The 21,560-nt window shown below is 42.1% G+C and overlaps 4 protein-coding genes across 4 annotated transcripts in view; 3 read left to right on the forward strand and 1 right to left on the reverse strand.

The window, feature by feature from the left end:
* The window catches only part of LOC120428762 (Ig-like and fibronectin type-III domain-containing protein 1), a 382,047-nt gene that overhangs the window by 324,251 nt on the left and 36,236 nt on the right, over positions 1 to 21,560 (forward strand). The gene's annotated exons all lie outside the window — the stretch shown is intronic.
* LOC120428592 (nephrocan-like) lies at positions 480 to 1,633 on the reverse strand. Its single transcript, XM_039593617.2, has 2 exons — positions 1,490 to 1,633; positions 480 to 1,432 (listed from the first exon to the last, which is right to left on the reverse strand). The coding sequence occupies exons 1-2, from the start codon at positions 1,513 to 1,515 to the stop codon at positions 577 to 579; spliced, it is 882 nt and encodes a 293-aa protein (XP_039449551.1). The 5' UTR covers positions 1,516 to 1,633; the 3' UTR covers positions 480 to 576.
* Positions 14,049 to 15,698, forward strand: LOC120428598 (mucin-5AC-like). The gene is made up of 3 exons (XM_039593621.2): positions 14,049 to 14,200; positions 14,262 to 14,477; positions 14,538 to 15,698. Exons 1-3 carry the CDS (start codon positions 14,134 to 14,136, stop codon positions 15,281 to 15,283), a joined length of 1,029 nt encoding a protein of 342 aa, XP_039449555.1. The 5' UTR covers positions 14,049 to 14,133; the 3' UTR covers positions 15,284 to 15,698.
* LOC120428590 (mucin-5AC-like) lies at positions 16,809 to 20,616 on the forward strand. Its single transcript, XM_052707773.1, has 3 exons — positions 16,809 to 19,162; positions 19,223 to 19,438; positions 19,499 to 20,616. The coding sequence occupies exons 1-3, from the start codon at positions 19,096 to 19,098 to the stop codon at positions 20,146 to 20,148; spliced, it is 933 nt and encodes a 310-aa protein (XP_052563733.1). The 5' UTR covers positions 16,809 to 19,095; the 3' UTR covers positions 20,149 to 20,616.

Raw genomic sequence — 21,560 nt, forward strand, 5'->3', positions numbered from 1 at the left:
CGCGCACTGGACTCACAATCCAGAGGTCGCCGGTTCGAATCCCGCGGCGGGCGCTCTAAAATTCTTTGTGTAAATATGGGTATTCGGCGCCGTCGCTCCGTGCCATACTTTCATACACTTAGGAGCCCAGGGCGGCGAAGTCCTTGTAGATAAAAGGAAGACACTAGTGGTTGGTACTAGCAATGGTGGCCGACAGCTATAAAGTCAACTTCGTTTTCGAATGGTTTTCTACAGTTTGATTGATTTGTTATGATTTCTTCAAATAAAATCGCAAAACATGATTCCTAAAACTCTTTCAAAAATCTTCGACAAGGTCAACCACACACAAAATCCTTCCAATCCGGATCACCTCCCAATGTCCATGTTTGAAAATCACACACACACCGGACCAACCTTTTCTCACTCTGCGTGTGACACTAAGTAATGCGATTAATCAGGTGTGGCAAGAAGACACAAAAAAAATAATTTCAAATGCCTCGCATGCCTGTTTTTATTGCGGATTTTGCGTTGACAAATACATATTAGCTACCTGTCCAAGGAAATCTGGCGCTTAACGTGATGATTGTCGAGGACTTCCTACGAGCAGCAAATCGACTCAACGGCTTCCGTACAGTTGTGGGCGCCGAAGCTCATCGGCTTCACGTTGGTCTGGTGCAGCTGGGCGAGGGTGCTGTTCAGGTACGAGCATTCCCAGTTGTTCCCGTCGAGGTAGACGGTCTGCAGTCGGGGGAAGGAGTTCTGCACCTCGCACATGCTGATGTAGACCAGCCGGTTTGTGGAGAGGTTCAGGTCCTGCAGGACGTTGAACTGCCACTGGCTGGCGTCCAGGATGGTGAGCTGGTTGTGGTCCAGGGCTAGGGAGGTGAGACGGGGCAGGTGGAGCATGTCTCCGGCGGCGGTTGTGATGATCCGGATTCGATTGTGAGAGAGTTTGAGGGTGGCGAGTTCCTTGGCGGGATCCAGGATGGACAGGTCGATCTTGTCCAGGTAGTTGTTGCTGAGGTCTAGATCGCGCAGTTTGAAGAGGCCTTTCAGGAAGTCGATCTGCTGGAGGCGGTTGTGCCTCAGGACGAGGGATTTGAGGTTGTACATGGAGGTTGGGTCTACGATGAGCTCGGAGAGGTAGTTGTGGGAAGCGTCCAGGTTGATGAGGTGTTCCCACAGGAAGAAAGACACCAAGGAAACGTTCTGAATTTCGAGGGACTGCACGTTGGTCAGCTTCTCGGCTAATTCTGTGGTGACGGTGGTCACAATGGTAGACTCGTCGGGTAGAGGATAGCTGCCGAAGGCAAGATCATGGTGATCCGGGAATTCCCACTCCGAAACGTCCGTGTACTCGGTGATCATGACGTTGTTGATCTCACAGAACTTCATCCGCATCGTGCTGCAGTTGAACTGCATCCCGTACGCTGAACTGGCGAATCCGAGGATCCTAAAACGGAAGAATCTTCAGTAACGATCCGGAACCACTGGAGTCCCAACTTCTTACCATACAAACAGCTTCAAGTAATCCATATTGCACAACCCAGAACGGCGTCCGATCGTAGTGAAAGTTGCAACTGCAATGGAAATGCATCGCACTTTCGTTCTGCCTAAATAGTTGTCACTTGGAGGACAAAATCTAGGTTCTAGCGTGCAAATCTGAGTGCGGTGCTCACGCAAGATGGCCCGTCGGCATCTCCAACAAAGTGTGATCATCCAACGCTCGGCCTCCACAGAAGGAAACCGTTAATTGGCGCTAATCTAAAACCTCCATCGTCAAATTAGTTCAATCACGGTAAAAAGCGAGAGTCATGCGATAACAAGCTGTTAAGATTCCATTTCGCGCAACGCGCGGCGTAGATTGCTCCCTGGTGAAGTTGGTCACGGTCGTGTCGGGAATCATCTCTGTATGGAGTATTTTTGGAGGCTCTCCTTAAAAGGAGTAATGCGCAAAAACTTGACGAACATAATCAGCAGTGTCTGGTGGCGGCGACGTGGAGCCCAGGAAGCGGTCAAACGGACCGTAAAATATGATAAATTAATGGCGATCGGTTCCTGTTGTCGCGGGGATGACGTTATCGTATCGCCAACGAATCGATATGTCTGACTTGCAGACCTCTCCCGGTTGTTCATTTGGTTACCAATTTGAGCGCCAATAAACGACATCCGAGCATTGTGGCCAACCTCGTGCGAACTTTGATCTTTTTCATTTGCAGTTTATTTTATGATCTGTTTTATTGAATTTCAAAACATTGTACTACCAGCTCTAAATCTCGCGCAACACTGCGTGCAAATTTGTGCTTTGAATGCGCACCATAACCGTAGTAGTGTTGCCAACCGAAAGACCGACGCACACACAATTGGCATATAAAGCTGTCTTCATAAATTGTTATTGACTCTCTGTCAATAGAGCGATAAAACGCAGGCAGGCTGCTGGCAGTAGCAGCACGGGCATGTTCCAGCATTCCGTCGATGCAACTCAATTTGTTATTCAAAATCGAGACCCACGAACGTGGACGCGATCGCGATGGTCATGGAAAGGAAAGTGTGTCTGGAAAAATGCACATGGGGTTGTCTGCGAGGATACATGGAGTGAGATTTTGAGAATCTGAAAAATGGTGTCAATTTGTTAAAATATGGTTTTTCTTAAATATTAACCAAAATTTTGTAATCATTTGGCATCACTGTTTTCAAATATTTTTCAAAATTAGATCCATTTTGGAAATATTATTTTTGCACTGCAGTTGTGAAACTACATACATTTCCTATCATTCTCGAATTCATCGAGAATGACAGGAAATGTATGTAGTTTCAAAGCCGACTTTTAATAGCCCTCACTAACAGTACTAAATAGTAAAAAAAAAGCAAAGCAATCCACTTTAACGACCCCTGGGTCTTTTGTGGTCTCTGTTGCAAGTTTCTGCTCATTTCTAGGCGTCCGAAGGTTATGTGTGGTGAGTCACCCAAAAGCTCTTTTATGCAAATGGACCGACGTTTTACTTCCCCATCCGATAGAAGGCCAAGAGAATAAGGCGAACCCGCGCCCCATAGCAACTTAGGGATCGGCAGCCGAAGCCGCTAACCACCGCGCCACGAGGCCCAACAGCAGTACATTTTGCAATTTCGTCATGAAACTACCAACTTTTATTGTCGTTCTAAAAGTAAAAGTTTTCGATACATAGACTAAAAAAGTAATACTTTTCAGCACTTGAATCGCAAAGTAATACTTTTTAATATTTTGTTTTGATTCGAACAATGAATTAACTAAACACCACAGTGAACATTCACTGAACAGTAAATTGATTGACCACTGTGGCACCCCTTATAGCGTGGTGCAGACCCATAATGCTATGCTGTGCTATGCTATACTATTTTTGCAATTCCGTTTAAAAAATACTTATTTTTTCTATTATCTTAGTAACAGCCTACTTATCATCACCAAAAGTACCAGTGCTGAAAAGTTCATTATAGCTCTCATTTAAATGCTGAAAAGCTCAACTTTTCGAAACTTTTATCGAAAATACACGGATACCAAAATAAAGCGGGAAAAACAGACGTTTTAAAGAAAAATCCTATTCGAAAATGATTTTCAGAATTGATTTTTTTAGCACTCGTCGTTTTTATCCAACAGCTAACCGTGACCCAACGTGACAAAAACAGGACTTCAATTTATTTTCAAATATTTTTCAACTGATGCTTGTGTATACTCTTAAAACTTTTCATGTACCAGTTTTAAGAATATTTTATTGACACTTTAAATCAAATTTGCTCAGGATATTGTTATTTTGAATTCCAAGGTGCCTTCGATAGGCACTATAGCAAATTTTAAATTAACCCTCTACAACCCAATTCCGCCTTTAGGCGGGCTTAGATTAAAAAAAATCGCCAAAAATCCATTTTTCAACCAATTTATGATCTTTAAAAAGCATTGGAAAGAAAAACTCTTAAATCTTTAGATAATTTTAGGATTGAAAGTTTGACTTGGTTTATGTGACTTTGATAATGTTTTTAAAAATTTAATTTTTAGGGGTTAACTTTGGCTGTGTTTTTTACTAAAACTTCCTATATTTTAAGTAAAAAGAAGTATGCAGTAATTTTTGTAGTGTCCCAGACTATGCATCTACGCATTTTGTTACAATTTAAATGATAATAGTGCCGTTTTATAGCAGAAAATGTGAAAAACAAGCAAAAAATTGAAAAAGTGACTGTGAAAACATGAAAAAATTAGATAGGCAAAATGTAATGATAGGAGGTGGTAGAATATGCCAAATACTACCAAAAACAAACAAGAACTAAACGAGATAAATGAAAAATAAAATACTAAAAAATGAAACATGAAAAACATAAAACAAGTGAAGTAAAGTTTTTCGTAAAACAAAAGTTGCTTAAAATGATCTCCTAAAAACGGGAAAAATATAAATCTTCGAAAAAAACTTTTGGGCAGTAGAGGGTTAAAAGACATTTAAATTTTAGGTTAAGTTCATAAAAAAGTTTGATTAGTGTAGAGTTCTTCAAAAAAGATTATTTCATAAAAATTTCAACTAGGGGAACTATACCCTTTCTCAGCATATTTCTATTATCGGCCTATCTGCACTTTGATCATGAACTACAGCTTTCATAAAGTGTTTTTGACTGTTCCAAAGTAATAAATAGCTCAAATAAAAGTGAGCAAGCAACTCTCCATTGTTGATACATCTGAAAATGTTGATTTTATAGCGGTAAACAGCAAAAGTGATGAGAATTGGTTGAACGACTTAGAGTGATTAAAATGGGTATGTTTCCCCTATGATTGCCATTAAAATAATGTTGAAGTTATCATAAAACATCTACATCAACAATAAAATTTGATCTATAGAAAAGGCATGGATATCAAAAGATAAAAAATAGTCAACTATCTACAGCTCATTTTTTTTTCTTGAATTTTCAACAACTGTTGTTCTAGGAAAAAATGAACATCTCTTGATTTATGATTATCTTATTGTTTTTATATTCTGATTTGCATTTATCCTTTTTGTTTTTTTTATGTAAGTTTTAGGCCATTATATTTAACGTTTACGTTTTTTGAGTGTTTTCACACTTTTTTTATATCAAAGTCGAAACAAAGAATTTATGACGAAACAGAAAATACTGTATGCTTATTCCGACATTTAACGTAAGAAAGTTACACGAATCAAGTTAAGTCATAAAACCCAAGATTGTCAAAATCTAAGTGTTCTCCTTTCCAGTAAGTAAATAAAAGTAATTCTTTCTTTGTTCCTAAGGGGAACACCTGTGAAGAGTATCGGGGCCGGCATTTACAAAGCGGATTCAGTGACAGTTTATTAATAAACGTAATGTTAACATGGTAAGGTTAATGTTAACATTCCATAGGTTGTCTTCCTAAGGAGTCTTGATAAGGTCCAGTTTGTAACGATACACTACCTTCCTTTTACTACGCAATCGAAGGGAGAAAAGAAGGGAAAAGATCACCAGTTGTGTTAGTCCGAGCCGGGATTTGAACCCCGATCTACCGCTTACGAGGCGGAAGCGTTACCACTAGGCTACGAGGTCTCGGTCTCCTTTCCAGTGCTTTTTCTTTTATTAAGATTCAAAATATGTTTAAAAATTGGTTTTTGATAAATTTTATGATCGAAACCCTTCTAAAAGTAAGGGCGTTCTGTAGAGGATTAACCCATTTTCAAAACTTCTACAAAAAAACAATTTTAGATAATTTTAGTATGCAATTCTATGATCCGTTTTCCTAAGAAGCAACAATATTACATGATATTTTGTGAACAATTCCTGTAGAAATTGCATGAAAATCATAGCTAAGCTGAGTAAAAAAAAATTTTGGAACCCTCTCTTTCCCACAAACACTACAATTCAATGGCTTTAAAAATTTGAATTGAAGGCAAATATACCCCATCAAGCACAGCAATCACACAGCACAACATACCCCTTCCAGCCGGGAAGGGAGAAAAAAAAATGAGGAAAAATGACAACACTCACAGCTGTCACAATGACACGACACCGAGTTGGCAAAGTAATGTTTTGGAGGGATTCACCGCCGTGTTGCTGAATTATTTCGCGATCTGTCGTGACTGGGGCTGCCACCATTAATCACTCCGTTTCGTTTTGGAGTGTGTATATGTGGTGTACAGTTGGACCACGTGGGAAAGGTGGGAGAACGTGAAGTTGCGAAAAAGTGTAAACAGTTGACGACTGGGAGACAGGTGAGTCTTCCTCGGGTCTCCGATGGGATCATGGTACAATTTGGGACTTATTATTTTAATATACATGCGGGGGGGGATGGTTATCTAATTGGAAAGGAAGGGGACTTGCATTGAGTTTGGAGAATGCGTCCACACTTCAAAAAGGTGATAGTAATAGTCTAAATGGTAATTTGGGTGATGACACGCGCCGAGAGAGTATGCGGCGTAAGGTGGGTTGTAGTGAACAGTGGGGTTGTAGAGCGATTTGCTAATACAATGGGTGGTTGGAGGGTTTGAGAGAGAAGTCGCGCCATTACGACCGCTAGTTCAGGAGAGGCTGCGTGGCAAGTGGTTCGAGTTGCCGAGGATGCGAGCTTGGGATGTCGGATTGAAACATTAAATGCGGAGGCGGTTGATAAGACGAGATGGTGTAGGTGTTATGATTGTTGGACCAGGTGCAGTGGTTTAGGATGCGCGGATCGATTTGAAAGCTGCATTGGTGTGGGAGAGGGTCGATAGGGTCTGGAGGAGTGAGGGGGGGTAAGTCGCTGGAAGTCTCTGAGAGAGTGGCGGGTGGAGCTCGGGGTGAGCATAAGGCGGAGTAGGCGCGGGGGCTGTGGAGCTGAGCTTGTTACAACCAGTGGCGACTAAGTGATGTTAGGAGTGGTAATGTTCTGGGTGGTGTGGGGTGACGCGAACCTTTGGGATGGACGGTTTTTGATTACGGGTATTAAGATTAGTTTTTGTTTTAATGTGTAAAAATGTTCGTGAAGGGTTAGAGCATTGGACAACGATCAATGAAAAGAAAAGTATACCGATGATACCTGGGTACATAGAATAAAGAAAGGTCGATATCTGAGGAAGGGTGCGTCGTCGTTGGACAAATTCTGTTGTGTATAGGTTTACACTTGGGGAGGAATGTTCGTCTAATAACGAAGAGGGAGGTGGGCACCGTTTCGTGGCGTGTCAGATTAGGCAGGCCGGCTTCCAGTTCAGAGATTGCATTGTCTGGGATGACGGTAATCAGACAGATGGTTATTACTGGTATATTGTTGCGGAGAGTCTATCAAATGGATACCGAGGTATTGATCAAGTTGTTATAAGACTATCGCAGATTTTACTTCGAGTTTTGCAACCGGTGTTATTTTCAATACAGAGATTTGATGAAAGACTGCATTTTAGAGCAATTTCAACAGTAGGTCTTATTAGAACATGCGTTATTTTTTTAAATTTCGCAATTTTTTCGAGATTTTTAATTTTGTATTTTTTATTTGGATGACACCATTTTGCATATTTAGTTTTTCCATACAATGAAGACAAACAAATTTACAGGCATGTGTGTTTTCAAAAAATGTACCGTAAACCGGGGTAACTTTATTGAGTTTGTTTTTCTTTTGCGCAAAATGAAGAGTACAAATTGAGTACGCTATAACATCATACCAACTAATATGATTTTTAAATTTAAAAATTTGTTAACTATAATAAGGAAAATGTTGATAAATAGCATAGAAAATGAGTTTGAATCAGAAAACGGAAGGTGTTCGGGCCACAGACTGACCCCACGAAATGCGGCGGATTTGTTTGCCGAAGGCGAAAGGTGGACTCTGGACTGGCCGTGGGCGTCGGAAAGAAGCACTCAATAGTTTCTCACTAAATACTAGTTTATTAAATAATAGCTAAAACTAGAGAGCGAAGTTGTTCTTCCTGCTGGTGGCGCGAGACTGACGTGGAGAAAACTGCTTCTTCTAGGTCGACTCCTTTCACGCGCCTTTTCCTTCTCCCTTTTCTGTCGTCGATCGCAGCAACGGCTGCCGTTGCGCGCTGAACACAGGGTTGCATCGATCGCAGCAAACATTGCGACGATGACAAGTGTTGCCATTTTTCCTCGATAGGTTGGGGCTCCAACATCCTCCCCCCGGGCTGGGGGACGACCCAGCCGAAACTTCTCCCGGTCGATCAGGTACTTTCAAGAACTTGACTGCTCGGGTGTCGAGCGTAGCTGTGTGAGTGTACTGCTGTCCAGTGATGGCACCTTCTGCGCCTCCAACGACTACCCAGCCCAGGTGAGTCTCGCGTAGTTCCGGAAAGTTGTCCCAGAGCTGAATGTGTCCTCCTTTCAGCAAGCGGAAGAACCAGGAGGCACCGACGAGCATGTCAATGCTGCCCGGAGTGTGGAAGTTCAGATCAGCCAGCTGCAGTCCCTTGGGAATTGGCCAATCGGTCGAGTTGACCGGCAACGATGGAATCTTCCCACTCACCTTCGGAACAATCAAACACTCTACATCAGCGGAGAAATCGCTGTGCTGAGACTGAAGCTTTACGGTGATCGTTTCCATGGCGTTGAACTTTGCTCCTCCGATTCCGCAGATCGGAACGTTTACCGCTACTCTTCGTAGGTTAAGTCGGGTTGCCATCGAGTTGGAAATAAAATTCACCTGCGATCCGCTGTCAATCAAGATACGACACGGAACAGGTCGGTTGTTGTCGTCGCGCAGATTGACGATCGCTGTTTGCAGCATGGGGGTGGGATTGCAGATCACTTCGGCTGGCGAAAGCGGTTCTTGCGTTTGGCACACAGCAGGAACTGGTCTCTGCAGTGTGGTTGACTTCTGGTAGAAGTCGTGTAGAAGAGTGTGGTGTCGGCGTTGGCACTTACCACACGAGCTCGTCCGTATGCACCTCTTCACGCTGTGCCCAGCGCGCAGGCAGTTAAAGCAGACACGCTTTTCTTTGACCTCCTGCATGCGCTGGCGCACCGTGAGGCCGCTGAAGGCAGTGCACTTGAAGGTCAGGTGCCGTCCGTTGCAGAAATCGCACCAGATTCTTGGACGCGACGTGACAGCTGTGTTGGAGATCTGGTAAGGTTGATTGGTAGTGGTCGACTTGGAACCTGCTTGATGTTGTTGCCTTGGTGATTCGTCGTTGGTGGTGTCGCATCGTTCCAGAACCGAGATGCGATCTTTCAGGGTTTTGATCATCTCGTCGTACTTCGGGAAGGCACCTTTTGCGACCGTAGACTCCCAAACCTTCCGGGTGTCGTCGTCAAGAGCATGGCCCAGGAGGTAGACGACGATTTGTTCGGACACCCCGGTGAACTCTTGGCCGAGGTACTTGAGGTTCTCGACGTTCCCAACGACGGAATCCACCAAAGCCCGAAGTTCCAGGTGGCCCTCGCAGGCCAGCTTCTTTACACTCAGTAGACCTCCGATGTGAAGGTCTACCATCCGGCGCTTGTTCTCGTAGTGATCCGTCAGCTGCTTCCAGGCATGGGCGTAGTTCCCATCCTGGATGGTCTTGGCGTCGATAAAGCCGGCCGCGTCGCCGACCAAGGCCTTCTCGAGGTGGTACAGCTTCATGCGCGCCGACTCGTTCGTCTTGTCCACGACGTCGACGAACATCACCTTGAACTTCTCCCAGTTCTCGTACTTCCCATCGAAGGTTGGGAAAACACGTGGAAGAGGTTGCTGGATCACGATGGGCCGGTCGTGTCGTTCAACGAGGGCGGACGATGCAGCTGGAGCGGCACCGGCGTTCCAACCTCCGAGCGTCATGGCCAGTTGGTCGAACAAGGCCTCGAATTCCACGACCACCTTCCTGTGGTCGTTCCGCTTCTTCGGATCAGCCCTGTAGATGCGTTCCTTGATGGAGGCGAACTTGGCGAAGCACGTGTCCAACCTCCATCGGTGAACCTTCGCAGCGGCCTCAGTGCGTTCCTCGACGAGAGTCGCGTCGATCGTTGCCTTCAGCCGATCAATCACCTCCGTCTGCTCTTCCCGGAGAAAAACCAGGTTCAACAGGTCTTCTTCCTCCTGGCCTTCCTTTTTGAGCGGCGTGCGTGGTATTTTGGGGGGCATTTTCACTTTTCTTCTTTCAGGTTAGATTTCACTTTTTCCACGCTAAGTGGCACTATTTCTGTCTGTCCACGGACGAATGGCCGGTTTGCCCGCCGATGGTTCCACAGAACGTTCCGTTGTGCTAAGGCCGGTTTGCCTTGCACTGTCACTTCCGGATGCCGGTTTGCACTCCGCGAAATCGGTTTTTCACGCGGAAGCCGGTTTGCTTCCCGCGACTCGAAAGAACTGTCCGCGCTGAGGCCGGTTTGCCTCCTCCCTTCACCAGTCTTCTTTCCAGCGTCCACGCCGGGTCCAATCCGGGTTGAAGGACCAATGTTCGGGCCACAGACTGACCCCACGAAATGCGGCGGATTTGTTTGCCGAAGGCGAAAGGTGGACTCTGGACTGGCCGTGGGCGTCGGAAAGAAGCACTCAATAGTTTCTCACTAAATACTAGTTTATTAAATAATAGCTAAAACTAGAGAGCGAAGTTGTTCTTCCTGCTGGTGGCGCGAGACTGACGTGGAGAAAACTGCTTCTTCTAGGTCGACTCCTTTCACGCGCCTTTTCCTTCTCCCTTTTCTGTCGTCGATCGCAGCAACGGCTGCCGTTGCGCGCTGAACACAGGGTTGCATCGATCGCAGCAAACATTGCGACGATGACAAGTGTTGCCATTTTTCCTCGATAGGTTGGGGCTCCAACAGAAGGCATTTCCGGATTGTATGGGAACTTTTCCACTAGGAAAATATTAAATTATCCTGTAAAAAAATTAAGAGTTTTTTAAACAAAATTTAACAAAAAATCCAAATTGAGGAGTGTTTTCAAAAGAACAATATATCTTGGATTAGTTTTCAAAAAGCCGTAAAAGCCATTGGTAAACAAAGTCCTTTTTGCATCGGTATTCTACCTACTTACGAAAACCCAATATCAAAAATACTTGAGATTTTTCATCTACACGTCCTTCAAGTGCTCCAAACTAAACATAAATGAAATTTTATTTAATTTTCGAGAAAAACGAAAATTAGTGTCAGAGGTCACGGTGGCTCTTACGGCTTTTTGAAAACTCACCCGAGATATTAACTTTGACATCAGGGGGACATTGGGACTGGAAGGTGAGATTGGGTCGTACAACATATGTTAATTTAATTTAAGTATTTTTGTATGACACAATTTCAAACCCAGACCCAATGTCGCCTCTGATTGCGGTAAATATTTTTTTTTATAATGTGTCCATTGACTTAAAAATAAATTTCAAACACTTTAAATACAATGCTAACAAAAAACTATGACTATCGAATTTACCCTGGAATCCATTATAAGAATTTGCAACGAAACTTCTTTAAAAACACTATTGAAAATACTTGTTTCCAAAATATTACTTTAAAAAACAGATCCACGGAAAAAAAATCCATATTTTTCATTTGACTTTTTATCACAAAAAGTTGAATAAAGTTATTTTAAATTTCTATATATTATAGGGGATTAAAAAAGTAGAGTTTTTTTGGAAAAATACAGAAAATATAGTCCAACAAATTATCAAAAAAAAAACATTCTTTAGATGCAATATCAAATTTACTATCGAAAAGACTCTGTCCAGTTTTTATTTTTTTTTTATTGAAAACCATACCAAAAAATTTCTAAATATCCTAAATATTTTAAAAATGAGGGTCAATTAGGAGACAATGAAAAAACTATTTTTTAACAACATTTTAAGTTTGGGAGGCTGTATTTCAGCAAGCTGCAGTCAGATTAACAAACTCAAAAATTAAATAAATTGCAGGAGAATTTTCACACTTTTTCAAGCACGTGTTTTTTTTTATTTTGCGTTTTCCTTTATGAAGTATTTCACATTGCCAAAAATGAATATTTTTGAAAAATTTCACGTTCTAATGCATATAACTTAAAAACGGTTCATTCTATTAAAAAATGAGGTAATTTTTGATTGCAAATTTGAACTTTGCATCGACAAATTATTTTTGAAATTTTGTTAAAATATTTCTTAAAATATTTTTAACAGAAATAACAGTTTAAAAAAATATATCCCGGATAAAAAAACTGTAAAATATTTTGTTATTTTTTTTAATTCAAAAGTTTTTTTAAGGATATTAAGAGCATGATTTTAAGTTATGTTTCTTGAATTAAATTTAACATTGTATTTATTTTTTCAATAATAGTCTGCATATATTTTGAAATGATAATAAAATTAATATGTTCAAATTATTTCCCACCTTAATAATTTTTTTCTTCTCTTTCAGGTAAGTCATATTCACTAGCAACGACGCAATCCATTCTCGTAAGTTGAACACACAAATATGGCAAGTATGGTGATTGAACACCATAACCAACAGTCATTTAAATATCATAAAAGTTTAGAAATAATTACTGTATTTCTTTCAAACAAAACATTGAAATAAACACTTGTTATCTGTTCAACTATCTTGTATAAATTAAAGGCCTTCCCTAATTCCCACGGGGACTCAGTAGGATCAGAGATTCGAAAAATGGCATTCAAGAATGGCAATCTAAAGACACTACTTCAGGGCTGCCCTATTAAAATTTTGTCGCCATTGAACTTTAATAGTTCGATCATTTTGAACATTTGATTGATTTACTTGTGATAAGTTATGGTCTAGAGGACAAGGAGTCTTTTTCAAACAGTGACAATATTTTTAAAAAATCTTGCAGCACTGCCCGTCATCTATTCCTTGTCCGCAACCAACCACCGCAGAGAGTCGCGATTTGATAAATCACTTCAACGACCACAACGGTGTAATCAATGCGTTTAATTTGTGCGCACCCAACACCACTCACCACACTCTCCCGTCCCGTCCCAAGGGGCAGTTCCCCCCCTGAGACACAATTAGTCTGTCAAAGGTGTGTTATTTGGCTCCATTACCGTCGGTGCTCTACCGACTCTGGTCTTCGAACAGCTTAGCTGCTGGCCAACTCTTGACATGACTTAGATACGCGCGCTGCTTCACCTGAGGTAGACTTACTGAGCCTCGAGACAAGTGCACATACTACACACTTCATGATAGGGCCCTAATTGACGTCAATTAGTAAATACTAAATAGTTTAACCCAAGTTGGTGCACTTTTGTGGTGGTGGCGGCGGCGGCAGCCGTAGCGCCATAAAAGTATCACTTTCAACGGCTTGCAATCTGCAGCTGCATCAAGAATTACAGGGTATCATAGCTAACCGTCACTTCACGGATAGCTTAGTTCAACCAAGCGCGTCTAATCCAGTTGACGCGGGCCGGAAGAGCCACAATTGGCCACGATCTTTTATCGCGTTATGCGTAAGTTTAACCTAACGTGTACTCACATGTCAGAGTGTTGATACCATAACAAAGTACTGACGACCGCAGCAGTAGCGGGGCGTGTTGACGTTGATGACATTCATTGAATCACCACTTGAAAGGGATTAGCGTGAAGTCCCTCTGCTAAGAGTGCTCACACATAGTGGAAGTACGCTGCGAATGCAGTTGCGTTTCATTGAGTAAAGTAGCTTGAAGAGTCTTGAATGAGTTGGCTAAAACAAGCGGGTAGTTTCCCGCCTAATAGCCTGCATGTATGTGATTTGTATGGCAACTAACTTTGTGGAAATTGGCTTTATTTTGGGGATCCTCAAAGCTGATTGAAGTTGTTGCTGCCATACAAACTTCATGAGACAAATCAATCTTGATCCGGAAGTCGAACACATCCGAATCCTTTCAATCTTGAAGACTTTAGCAAGGTTTTTATTGTGAAATTCAGGTCATTTGACCCAGTTTTATCTTTTGTAACAGGAAGTACTTAATTCTAGAATGTATATTGCACCACCATCAGGTACACGCCACGTGCCTCCATTATCAGTACATCTCGCTAATGTGTCAGTAGGACTGTCTTTGCATCCGTTATCTGCAGGCTTTCAAATTGTCTCACATTACAATGCACTACTAGTTCAAGATGAAACTGCTGCGAAACGTTCTCGGAATAACTGGATACCACATCCCAGAAATCTCTCCGCAAACTACAATCCCGTTGAGTGCAGTTTCCTGATACGGCTCTTATCTTTCTGCAATCGCTACTTATAAACGGTCACCTATCGTGGCTTGCATCAGTTCTGATGGACCGTTGAGAGTGAAAATGTGGTCTTCAGTGATTCTTCTAACCGTTTCCGCTCTGCTGACGAGTGCCCAAAACGACTTTGATGGTAACTAAAAATTCGATTGTCAAGTTTCATTACGTGATTCCTGAATATCCTTACCCTTCAGTGATCCAAGGATGCAAGCAGTACACCATCAGTCGACCGTCGTACAACAGTCCCAACCCGTATTACGCCCTGGATCAGTTTCAGGATCTGCAGCAGGTTGAGGTGGCTGGGTTGAAGATTCGTTCGATCAAGATAGCTGTTATTGGAAGCAACGATGGTGTCATTAGGCTATCCCCAGTTGAACAACCCTACCAGAATACTCTAATGGATGAAATTGGTATAGTTTGAATACCATAGTTCAATCACTTGCATTAAAGAACAACGTAATTTCTTGCAGTTCTTTCCGGATGGGGAAACACTCGTAACGCCGTTCGACAGTACGTTCGATCCAGTCCGAGCAGATATACCAGGGCCGTGATCCTGGCAAATCAGCTTAGTGGTGGAATCCTTTCGCCATACAAGCCGTTTGTGTTCACCCTGTCAATCGTGAATGATCATCTGGTGGCGCTCAGCAAAAATGGCGAATCGTTGCCATTCCTGCAGTACACCGATGTGGGTGTAACGCCCAAGTACATCGGATTTAGCAATTGGAATGCCCCCGTTTCCGTGTTTTACGATTGTCCACCTCCGGCGCTTCCAGCGACCACAACAGCGGTTCCTGACACTACTACTTCAGTGGCTCCTGTAACTACTACAGTGGGTCCAGCAACTACTACAGTGGATCCTGTAACTACTACCACAGTGGATCCTGTAACTACTACCACAGTGGATCCTGTAACTACTACCATAGCGGATCCTGTAACTACTACCACAGTGGATCCTGTAACTACTACTACAGTAGATCCTGTAACTACAACTGCAGTAGATCCTGGAACAACTACCACATTGGATCCTGTAACTACTACTACAGTAGATCCTGGAACTACTACTACAGTGGATCCTGGAACTACTACTACAGTAGATCCTGAAACTACTACTACAGTGGATCCTGGAACTACTACTACAGTGGATCCTGGAACTACTACTACAGTGGATCCTGAAACTACTACTACAGTGGACCCAGCGGATCCTGGAGATGGATAATTCAACTACCTCCGTGGATCCGAATTATTGATTGTAACTCGGGACCCTGGCAACCAAATTCTACCAGTCTACCAGTTCTAGTTTTTATCTACACTCAAAAAAATGAGTTCGCGTAAACGTGAACAGCCTTCATGCCAACGGGAACCAGGAAGAAAACTGTTCAAGTTTTATAGTGCATTGCACCATGAAAGTGAACAGTTTTCTTCCTGGTTCCCGTTGGCATGAACGCTGTTCACGTTTACGCGAACTCATTTTTTTGAGTGTATTCAGTTCAAGTGAAAAAACAGCACATATTGTTGACTGCGTTTAAACTAAAATAAAGTTACAAAAATCTCAAGTTGCTCTCAAAAGTCTTGGGAAATAGTATGTGATCAAGTTGAAACAGTAAAATAAAGCGAATTTAATATAAATAGAATCGAAATACAAGTGTAATTCTCCGCCAACTCACACAGCAGTTGCCCCGACCCCTCTTCGATTTGCGTGAAACTTTGTCCTAAGGGGTAACTTTTGTTCCTGATCACGAATCCGAGGTCCGTTTTTTGATATCTCGTGACGGAGGGGCGGTACGACCCCTTTCATTTTTGAGCATGCGAAAAAAGAGGTGATTTTCAATAATTTGCAGCCTGAAACGGTGATGAGATAGAAATTTGGTGTCAAAGGGACTTTATGTAAAATTAGACGCCCGATTTGATGGCGTACTCAAAAAAGCAAAGCAATCCACTTTTACGACCCCCGGGTCTTTTGTGGGCTCTGTTGCAAGTTTCTGCTCATTTCTAGGCGTCCGAAGGTTATGTGTGGTGAGTCACTCATAACCTCTTTTACGCAAATGGACCGACGTTTTACTTCCCCATCCGATAGAAGGCGTGATCAGGCAAATCTCGTCTCGAAAAATGCCACCGGGTCCGTCTGGGATTGAACCCAGGCCATACTGGGGTTCAGAGGCTACCACGCTAACCACTAAACCACCGAACTTTTTTTCATAAAATCGCAATATCTCGTGATGTTTATAAGCAAACCCCTTATGTCTATATATCAAAATTTTTGTAATTGTCTGCTCTACAACTTTGTAGAACATTGTTACACTCTAAAAAATAACCCTGCAATGTTAGAAAAAACACGAAATTGTAAAATGAAACATTTTGTTCTAAATGAAAAAATGACCCTTCTGGGTCAATGTAGATTCAAAAAGTACATTAAATTTCCCATAAAATGACATGTTCCAAAAAATTTTACAGTCGAGTAACGGAAAATGGTAGGATTTTAAAAACTTTTTTAGTGTTTTTTTTTTTCGATGAAAAATACGTTTTTTCGGAATTCTGAGTACGCCATCAAATCGGGCGTCTAATTTTACATAAAAGTCCCTTTGACTCCAAATTTCTATCTCATCACCGTTTCAGGCTGCAAATTATTGAAAAACACCTCTTTTTTCGCATGCTCAAAAATGAAAGGGGTCGTACCGCCCCTCCGTCACGAGATATCAAAAAACGGACCTCGGATTCGTGATCAGGGACAAAAGTTACCCCTTAGGACAAAGTTTCACGCAAATCGAAGAGGGGTCGGAGCAACTTTTCCCGATTTCGTGTGAGTAGGTAGAGAATTGCGCACAACATTTCTCCAAGTTCCCCTTAAGATTCACTTCATTGCATTTGCATAAACAAAATAATCAGAAGCAAACATAATGCACTTGAAAGAACCAGGGCAAGGCAGCAATTCCCAAAACAAATAAACAACCGTCGTTCCACACCGGCTTCCGAAACCAATCCACCCAGGTCACAACTTCAAGTCCTGACCAAATAAATCAATTACCCCGTCGCAACAAATCGGAGCTCGAAACCGGGGACCCCAATCAAAAACCGCAACCAGCCTCTCCAGTCTGCAACGTTAAAGTTCTGCACTTGAACCCGCTCGCCACGAAATCTCGCGCGGTCAATCACGACTTTTATGTTGCTCGTTTCTGGTCTGGTCCGCTCCGTGAACGGGACGAAATTGAGACACATTGTGGCTTGCGGCGAACAAGCCTTGCGCGGACCTGCCACCAAACCGCGCAGCAGCCCAAGAGCACCCAAGAATTAATTAAATAATTGCATATTAATTCGGCGTGATTCGATAAGTTCTCCACTGCTCCGTCCTGGGTAGAGAGCTAGAGTATCGCTTTGGGCGATTGGATTTCGGTTGATCGGTTGGGCGAGCTGTAAACTGGTTTGCTGACCAAGGCAAAGGGATTAGTCCGGTTGGGGCCAAAGATGCGATTGCAGGCTGTGGTTTGCTGTGCAGGTTGGTTTTGGGGTTGGAGTGGACACACGGTGAGCTTTCCTCGATTAAATTGGTGTTTTGTAATCAATTATTGGATTGGTCCTCTGGAAATTTGTTCAGTATTTGCATTTCTTGTCATGTTATGTTCAAACAATCTAACGACGTGCCACCCGAGTCACGATGTCATGGAATGGGTTTAAATAATCGCATTTACAAGTTTAAAGAATTTTTCATTTTTTTTCGTTTATACATTGTATGGCTTTTATCACCCGGTTTGTCCCTTACCTTGCATGATGTATGTCTCGCTGAGGAAGAAGCGATTAGTGTAATTGATACCTTCAGGCGTGACCAGTGAAACCGCCTGTCATGGGGTGCGAATTATCATGTCGTCGTAGGCGCCACACGGTGAAGATGCTCTTAGTCGATTGTAGTTACAGGCTGGGGATTGAGCTAAGCCCTTTAATAACTTTTCAAGAGTGAGAAAATGCATTCAAGCGCCAAAAAAACCAGAAAAATTAAAAATACACAATATTCTACAAATGTGTTTGAATAAGAAAATAAAATTCACAACATTTTGCCAATTTAAGGAATTATGTTTGCATTTTTTTAAGGTTTTTTATAATAATTAAAATTCAATTAAAACCTTTTAAACTTGATCAAAACACGCCACAAGAAGCGAAAAAGATTGATTAGCTCACATCCAAAAATGGCACAAAGCCATTCAACTTGCATAGGTAAAGCGAAGAAGCGGTTATTATCTCGTTCCATATCCCTTAATTAAGCCCCCGCACGCACACACACACACATTCACGAGGAACTATCTTCATCAAAGCTGTATGAAGATGAGATGAGAAAAATTTCCCGCTAAACACGGGTTATTCAAATTATTGCATTAATTAATTGACTCGTTACCTTGGAACTAACTTGCAACGAGTGAGACCCAATTCCATAGCTGTGCAAGCTGATAATTTATAGCTGTTTGCGAAAAACTACCGCAAACGCGCTGGGAAAGCATAAATTATAGCTTGGCTCGATGCATTTCTAATCAATTTCCACTGGAAAGGGTTTTGCTGGCTTGGTTGAAACTGTTTAATAGATTAGCTTGAAGTTTCTATTAAGAGTTGTAAAGTTATAGATTGCTTGAATAAGGAAGTACCAAATCTGTATCTTCTACGAGTTTATCGATACCAAACTAAATAATATCTGAGTCCAAACTACCAATCTAAACTACAAAACAACGTTCACAGCAAAAATCAAGTAATTTGTCCCAGATTCGTTCTTACAAACAGGAAGTATCTAACTCCAAAATCACCAAGAAAATCCATTCACCTTTCTTATCAGTCGACTAGACTATTTTCTAACACTCCAGCAGGACTGTCCCCGCATTCATAGCTTTGCAGAAGATATCTCCGGCTCAGCAAAACTTAATTCAAGTGTGAACTATATTTTCGCAAAATGGGGTCAAAGCAGCATCAAACCCTTATCTTTCTGTAACGGGACCTTATAAATGGACACCCAAGGCTACCTTCATCAGTACAGTTGACATCTTGCAAGTGAAAATGTGGTCCACAGCAATTCTTCTAGCCGCTTTCGCTCTGCTGACGAGCGCTCAGAACGACTTTGATGGTATCTACAAATTTGTTTGTTGTGATTCGTTACGTAATTCTTGAATACTTCATCATACAGCGATCTTGGGATGCAAGCAGTACACCATCACTGGACCATCGTACAAGAATCCGAATCCGTATTTCGCACTGGATGAATTCCAGAACGTCTTGGACGTTGAGGTAGCTGGACTGAAGATCCGTACGATTCGTTTGGGTGTCATGGGAAGTAACGATGGTGTGATCAGGCTTGCCCCGGTTGAAGAACCCTATCAGAACACTATGATGGATGAGATCGGTATAGTTTTCATATCAGCATATCGATCACTTGCATTTTAGAATAACGTTTTACTTGCAGTTATTTCCGGATGGAAAAACACTCGAAACGCCGTTCGACAGTACGTTCGATCCAGTCCGAGTAAATATAGTAAAAATGTGATCCTAGTAAATCAACTTAGTGGTGGAATTCTTTCGCCCAATAAGCCATACGTGTTCACCCTTTCAATCGTGAATGACCATTTGGTGACATTAAGCAATGATGGAGAGGTTCTACCATTCTTGCAGTACACCGATACAGGAGTTCTACCAAAGTACATCGGATTTAGCAACTGGAATTCCCCCGTTTCCGTGTTCTACGATTGTCCTCCTCCGACACTACCGACTCCACCAACAACGCAGTCTCCAGCAACCACTACAGCGGCACCGATTCTAACTTCTTCAACAGCCCCTGAAACATCCGCTACAGCTACGCCGGTTCTTACTACTACGGAAGCTGCTGTTTCAACCACACCGGTGGATCCAGTTTCAACCACTCCAGTGGCTCCAGTTGAATCTTCTACATCGGCACCGGTTTCAACCACTACAGAAACTCCCGCTTCAACCACCATAGCGGCACCAGTTTCATCCAGTACAGAAGCTTCCGCTCCCACCACCACTGCCGCACCGATTACAACTCCATCAGCAGAGCCTGAACAGACTCCAGATCCAGAAAACGGAGGGCAAGAATAAATGTTTTGAACCTGTTCTCTTCCCAAAATCAATGTGAATGTTCAGTTCCCAAAATCGTGAACAAGTCGTCGCTGTCGTGCTAACTTGTCACACGTCGCTTTTTGACGTTCCGAGAAAAACGCGTTTTAATGTTTGACCTTGAATAAACAAAAACGAGAGCACGCAATGTAAACAATAACAAACACGTTTTGTTTGGTTGACCATTCTGTGCATTGTCCTGAAGTTTGGTTGAATTTGGTTGCTGGAGTCCCGAGTTATAATTACACATGTTTACGGTAGTGGAGTTCGTACTTGTGTCAAACGCGTTCTGACCTGAAATCCGTTTGCAATTTGTCGCATTTGCAGCAATTTTCAGGCTGTGTCAAAATAGCACGACAAGGTTGAAACTTTGTTCATACAAAAAGTGACAAAAATGCAGGGAGTGTTTTTCGGTTTTTATTGAATATCTCAGGATTGACATCAAACTTTGGGGATTTGTGGAGGTCAAAAGGTGAGGCATTGTGAGCTGCACCAAATCTAATCTAATCTAATCGAACACAAGGGGTCGTGCATAAACCACGTGGCCTCCTTAGGGGGGGGGGGGGTTGAAAATCTTACCGAAAAAAACCACGAAAGGCCATGGGGGGGAGGGGGGGGGCTCGACGGCTGACCACGTGGCCTATCAAAAAAAATATTTTCTATAAAAAAAACATCAAAAACTGTGCTAATTAAATTTTATGACATGCATACACTTCAATCTCAAGATACCTTGTATTGTCATGTGAATAAAAAAAACAATTTCATGATTATCGCTCAACATTTCGGTTTCACTACTACATTTGCAGGTGAATCGCCTAACATTAGAAAATAACCCGTCACGATTTTTCTTTTCAAACGATACTTATCTACTTTGAAATTCACCGAAAAATTGTTTTCTGATTGATATTCATTCGTATGAGCGAAAGCCATTTTCTTCTCCCCGAGAAAAGGATTAAAGTGAATATGAGCTTGGCATTTTGATCTAAGAGATAGTCCATACTTATGAGTTACATATTTTGGGGTGTTATAACAATTCATTAGAACGAATTTTAAAACAGCTTCAGAATATTTATATATTTTTTTACTCACACATATTTTAACCAATTAAGTTGCTATTCTGTATAATGTTGTTGCATAATATAAATCAGAACCAGGATCAGATAAATTTCAAATTTCTCAAGAATTTCCGGGATTTCCCGGGAAATTTGTTGCAAATTTCCCGTTTCCCGGGCAATTTGAAACCCCGGGAAATTGAACGCTCTAAAAAGCCTACAACATCCAGTACTTTGTTTTAGAAATTAAGAGGATATCCATTTTTTTTTCGCGAAAATTTAGCACGTGGCCTTATGTGTGGGACAAACTTTAAAAGCGTTTTTCTCAGCATGCTGTTTTTG

Source organism: Culex pipiens, chromosome 2 (genome assembly GCF_016801865.2).
Source record: "Culex pipiens pallens isolate TS chromosome 2, TS_CPP_V2, whole genome shotgun sequence".
Classification (NCBI taxonomy): Eukaryota; Metazoa; Arthropoda; class Insecta; order Diptera; family Culicidae; genus Culex; species Culex pipiens.